The following is a 6527-nucleotide window of genomic DNA, read 5'->3' as shown; positions in this document are numbered from 1 at the left end:
CATAAAAAAAATTATATAAAGTATAAAAATATTATAAAAAACTGTATTGAAACGAAATAAAATCACGATTTGATCAGATAAATGCTGCAATTAATATTTTAACAACAAGAATTCTGCGAATACTATGTATCTCTTTGACTCATCAGGTCAATTGTTTCATATTTCTCGAAGCAAGCGGAAATAATAATTGTTCTTTAGTACAAAGGTGTACATATACCTGAAATGTATACGTTTATACGCGAATAGAATCCTACATGACAGTGGATTTTACAGATCATATCTTTATCAAGCGGAATTTACGGACCCACGTTACGAGGACTGATTTAATATTTGGTTTGTATAAAAGTGACGTTTATATTTCTCTTTACTTTTTTCAAATTTGTATTCTGCACATTTTTCACCAGCAAATAGATCGCGAAATCGGAAAAATACAAGATTGAGAATAATAATTCAATCACTAAATGATCGCATTAAATCATAACTGTGATATTCTATTGCATAAAACCAAATTTTCAAATAAATTTCTTTAACAATGATATCTTTTATCATGAACCATTTGTATTGTAATTTATGCAACTATTTTTTGCCCGTATGGAATTTATATAATTATTATTATGCATAATTATTACATACTTCGCAAATCATTTCTGTATTATATCCAATAGGCAAAAAAATTAACAATATTATTAATTGTGCTAGCAGTTTACTAGCCGATTCAAATAATAAAATATTGCAGTAGATTGAGATCGACTGCATCTATATTAAATATATATTAGCGGAACTTATCAACAGAAATCGATTAAAATTTATTATTTTGTAATTTAAATGTGCATTTAAATTAAATGTTTCGAAAAATGATAACGATCATTTTTCCCGATGTCTACAGTCAAATGAATTAGTACATTTTGTTATATTTCTGTTAACATTCTATCGATAAATTTGTAGTAGATATTTTGCAAAATCTCTCAGATTTAATTATCTGGATGACATATTATTTGGATTATTAATTTTCGGAACTTCGCTTGTCATCTCGTATTGTTTTATATTATATAATATGTACTCTATTCTACTCTATTCTTCTCACAATAGAACTAAAACTTGGCTTAACGATTATAACGACAAATAGGAAGATTATCACGATTAATGTGCGATTAATTTATAGTATCCTTATGTAGTGTTTCACTATATATTTCTAAATAGACATCGCACGTTAGCCGGGATGTTCAATCAATATCCTAAAATATCCACCGCTTGTTCACGTTGTATGGGACGTGCGCGATACTAGAAAAGAGAAGAGGCCAACTCCGATGATTCGAGCATCAACATCGGCAGCAGCAACAGCAGCAATAGACGAGGGCGATCGATATGATCCGTGGTGCGTTCAATGCCACACTTGGAGAACATTGAATTGTGTTCAGCGGCAGCAGAGAGAGAGAGAGAGAGAGAGAGAGAGAGAGAGAGAGAGAGAGAGAAAGAGAAAGAGAGAAAGAGAGAGGGGATATACCCCACGGTCGATGCCTATATAGCGAGCTACGAACGCAACAGATCGTTCCAGTCGTTGTCTCTCGTCTCAGGATTTCCTCGCCTCCTTTTTTTTTTTAATCTACTGCACGTCCTCGGATTAGCCTCGATTCTTCCGAGGTCTCGCGATACATTCTCACGATGTGCACGTTTAATCAAACGACCGTCTAACGAACCGATCAGCTTCGCCGGTTCGATTATCGCGATCGAAAGTGCTCGAGGTGGTAGCGCGCGGTGATAACGAATCATTCTCCGGCATGTTCTCCAGGACGTAGAACAGAGAGTTTTCTCGCTGTCACCAAGCGGAAGCTGGGAAGGAGTTTCTTAATATATAAGTGCTTCTGTTTAATATTAAGTATTTCGTTCTGCCGCGCCGCGCGGATCAGGCGTCTTAATTGTGCGCGCGTGGCGCAGCATCCCGAAGGCTGGATCCGATTCGTAGCACGAAGAAACTCTTACCTCCTATTTTTTCCCGCGGAACTTCGGAGGTCTCGGTTGACAGCGACATGCCGCCGCAGGAGAAGTTTCCGGCGTCCGCCGGAGTTTCCGGGGATCTGTCACCGCAAGACGCGAGTCCCGATGGAGGTCTGTCGACCTCAGCCTCGTCTGACGGACTTTCCACCGTCAAGGGTCGCAAAAGCGACGACGACCAGGATGATCAGGAGCAGCCCAAAGACATGGACTTCGACGATCTGCTGCCGCACGTAGGTGAATTTGGCACTTATCAGAGGATCCTGTTTGTGCTGATGATACCATTTGCCTTCTTCGTCGCCTGGGTATATTTCTCACAAATATTCATCACTCTTGTGCCAGAGGAGCACTGGTGCCGTGTACCGGAATTAGAGGACCTCACGGTTGAAGAAAGGTAAATAGATAGTGTTTGTTATCGTTCTAGGGCTGTGCCATCTAAGAACAAAGAAATTAAAGCAATAATAATATATAAAATAAAGAAAATTTAAGAAAATTAAAGAAAATTGAAGTCATAAAAAGACAAAAGAAGGTAATATATGTGTAAGCTCAGTGAATGATATAAAAATGACATGTTCAGAAATAATACAAAGTAGAACCAAGCATGATGAAAGGTAAGTGGATATTGAAAGCATCGTCGCGCTTTCGTGCTTTAACATTTGAAGAGGCTGTACTGATTAATGTAGAATTAATTGAAAAATTATTAATAATATTATTTATAATTCTGTTGCAAAATTAAATTAGAAAAAAGAATGTTTAAATAAAATAATGATGTACTGCACTCAAAGCAGATTTTATCGTTAAGTGAATTGTATAACAACTCATTTATACAATACTAAATCATAATAAATGTTTGATAGAAGAAATTATTACGTGCTTTTTTTTAATACGAGAATGTTACTACTTAGAAGATTATTACTATTTTTAAAGCAGTGTAATTTTTTGCTGCTCATAATAAACTATTTTTATATGTATTTGAATATTTTTTTATCTTACCATTATTTACATAATTTTTTTCATGTAATGAATTATTTATCTACATAACTCGTTTAAAATTCACAATTTTACACGAAGTTTAGTTTTTATGATTTTCATAATCTTTGCACGTAAATTATTTCGACATTGAGATAATTGTTTCACGTTTTATTATTTGGCACGTGATTGTTTGAACGTGTTATAAATATCAGGAGACACGGTAGAATCTCGGCGCTAAGCCAAATCTTATCTACGTAATTCGCTTCAAATTCACAATTTTGTGCGAATATGATTTTCATGATTTTCATGATTTTCATGATTTTCATCATTTTTTGTGCGTGAATTATTTTAACATATATTTAAATATTTTTTTCATGCTTTATTATTTGACAATTTGAATATATTGTCTTATCTACGTAACTCGTTTTAAATTCACAGTTTTCTGCGAATATGGTTTTCATGATTTTCATCATTTTTTGTAAATTATTTTGACATATATTTAAATATTTCTTTCATGCTTCATTATTTGGACATGTCACATAAACTCGTTGAAAATTCACAATTTTGTGCAGATATAATTCGTACATAAATCACAGAATGAATATGTAACACTTAACAAAGGTCATCGAATGATAATTTACCTTAGTCTCGTATCTTCTCTCTTATCACTACATATTTGTTTAACACAAAACATTAAATGGCTAAAATGCATCGTTCACTTATCAATTAATGATTAGTGCAGAAAATTTAAAAACAAAAACCTATATGATTCCTATCAAGTGATAAAACTCTCACAATGTGGGATAAATGGTTTTTTTCGATAAAATTATGAACGCACATTCTAACTTCGAAAGAATAATAGAGCGTGTTATAAATGCGCAATGATACAGATAGTCCCCTTATAGTGACGCACGTGACGTTGATTCAATAGGAGAAGAAACTTTTCATCAGAAGCTTGGAGAGCGTCTGCGATAACAGGTTTCACAATTTTAAAATTACTTTGCTTTTTCATTATGCTTATGCAAGCTGCATTTTCATAAACACCTCTTTCTTCCTTTTCCAATTATTATTTTTTTTAATAACTCAAGGATCGTAATTTATGTCTGTGGTTTCGTCGATCATATCTTTAAACTTCTTTTCTTACAGTAATCCGAGCAGATTTTATTCTACTCACGATTACCGGTATTCCGCGGAGACTATTCTCTTGCGCGGTAAAATTGTTCGCACGAACAAATATACTATGAACATTCAAATTACTCGGAATACGTAGAATCGGTGATTCACGGTCTGCGATTTGCTATATATTTTTCTATTGCTTGGTCAGCGCGTTTTTATGAATTATACTAACACGATGCTATTATAGATAAAATATTATAGATAAATTAGATATAAATTTATTACATAATGGATTGCCTAGTTTACAGTTATTCTTCAGCCTTTTTTCATTTAGAATCTTTTTTTTTAAATTAGAGAATTTAAATTAGAGAATTTTTTTTAATTCGCTATCTGTACCAAGATAGACAATTTAATGATTCCAAGATAAACAAAGAAACACAGAGAGGCCACAATAATTTTACTTAAATTTACCTTAAGCAACCGTTAATTTCCATCTGATTTCAGAACAGAATTTTGTTTATAATTTATGTTATACATTATATACGTTATATATATATTATATACGTTATATACATTATATACGTTATACATAAATAAAAATACATACTATACATTTTAACCTTTGAGAGGATAAAAGTGGCCACAGTATCCCAGATATAGTTTTCTTTAAAATTTTTTTCTACAAAAAACTCTGAATAATATTGCCCAGAAATGCCTAAAAATCTTAAAATAATTCATAACATTTACATTTCTTTATCTCAAAAAAGTATATAACTTACCTACGCATTTAATTTTAACATAATATATAAATATAATTATGTAAAATTTTTTAAGATGTTCTGACCATCCTACTTTGAATATCTTTAAACCATCTAATTACTTTTAAAACTTTATATTTTATATAAAAGATGTTATATGTTTTATATATAATTGCATTTTTGATCTTCAAATGTTTTTTGTATTACGCGAACTCTAAACTGTAATTACTGTAAATAATTTCATCTTAAATTGTGACACGGTTTGTAGATTGTTTAAAGTGCAGGACATTATGTGTGGATATATTCGTATTTACGTGGCTTGTCTTTGCGATGTACACAATTCTGGCTGTAACGATATAATGCGACATAAGTGCGCTAATGACTCGTAAAAGCACTCCTAACGATCTGTTATGTTGCTCTTGGAGTAAACATGCATAGTTCATGGATTTTTTTTAAATAAAAAGGAGTAAAAAGAGAAGAAAGAAAATAAATGCGTACGTTGTAATGCTATTCTCGGCTATTCTGTCTCGCCAATGTATTTTTTTTTTCATGTTTGTCGACAGCGAGCATCGGCGATTTTTCATCTTCGCGATCGCGAAAGAACGGAAACTACGGCGGGCAAACGTATCGGTGTTAGTAATAATGTACGTCAGTCAGGGAAAGTATGGAAACGGACGCGACGTCGAGACCTTCACGACCACAATTCGATTGCACGATTCGGCGCGACAAGAATCTCGCGATTAGTAATACTTGCGAGCTAGTCTAATAGCCTGCTTCTATCTCTCTGACGTCAGTCTAATGACGAGATAAATGACCGGTTGATGCTAGTTTTTTTGCAGAAATTCATAAGAAATGCACACAGATATCAAACGGGACTCCGAGTTAGCTTATTACATTAGTCGACGAAAATTCAATCTTTTTTGGCCTCAAATAAGTAAACAAAGTTATTTCTGGTAGAGTTTGATGCGCTGATTACAAATGTGATCCCGAAAATGTCATATCATGTCAAGTTTTTGAGATCTTCTAAACTAAAGGTAAAAATGAAGTATTTGACTATTTTCAACAACCTACAAAATGTTTAAAGGCTCGTCTACATAGAAATTATGAACGATCGTGAAGTCTTAAGTCGTAGGAAACTGATCAATTACAGTCAAATATAAGAAGAATATTCGACTAGGATTAGTCAATTTTCTATTAAATAAGTTTTTACAAGAATGAAAAACTCTTAATTTAAAAAACAATATCGAAAAATAATATACAGGGCACATAAGAGTCAAATAAAAACCAAAAATATGAAAAAAACAAATGAAAAGTATAATATAATATTCTATAATTGATTAAAAATCATATATATATATATTATAAAAAACATGTTTCAGTCTCACGATTGAGCCTTCTTCAGATATGCAGGAGATGTTACATTAGTTAAGAGCAGTCGAAAAGATAGACAAAATTATACACATAGTGATGATGAGATGTTTTTCAGAGAAACGGAAAATGCTCGCAATTATTTGTGATCTTAAAACCGTCTATGGACTTTTATGAAGACGAGTTTTAATTATTTTCAGTATCCAGACAGAATGTTTTTCTTGTGAAAATACAAAATGTCATTCTTGTAAAAATACAAAGACTTCTAAATATCGAAGAGCTTGGGTTTGAGAAAAAAAAATTCATTTAAATATTACCCGG

The 6527-nt window shown here is 32.5% G+C and overlaps 1 protein-coding gene across 1 annotated transcript in view; it reads left to right on the top strand.

The window, feature by feature from the left end:
* The first annotated feature begins 1326 nt into the window (after positions 1-1326).
* LOC108685247 (organic cation transporter protein) overlaps positions 1327-6527 on the top strand; it is a 16953-nt gene continuing 11752 nt past the window's right edge. Inside the window, exon 1 of the mRNA XM_018189939.1 lies at positions 1327-2386. Coding sequence (XP_018045428.1) covers positions 2028-2386 — 359 coding nt within the window. The 5' untranslated portion in view covers positions 1327-2027. The remainder of the gene's footprint in view (positions 2387-6527) is intronic.

This window comes from Atta colombica, unplaced genomic scaffold (genome assembly GCF_001594045.1).
Source record: "Atta colombica isolate Treedump-2 unplaced genomic scaffold, Acol1.0 scaffold149, whole genome shotgun sequence".
Classification (NCBI taxonomy): domain Eukaryota; kingdom Metazoa; phylum Arthropoda; class Insecta; order Hymenoptera; family Formicidae; genus Atta; species Atta colombica.
This window is presented reverse-complemented; position numbering and strand designations above follow the sequence as displayed.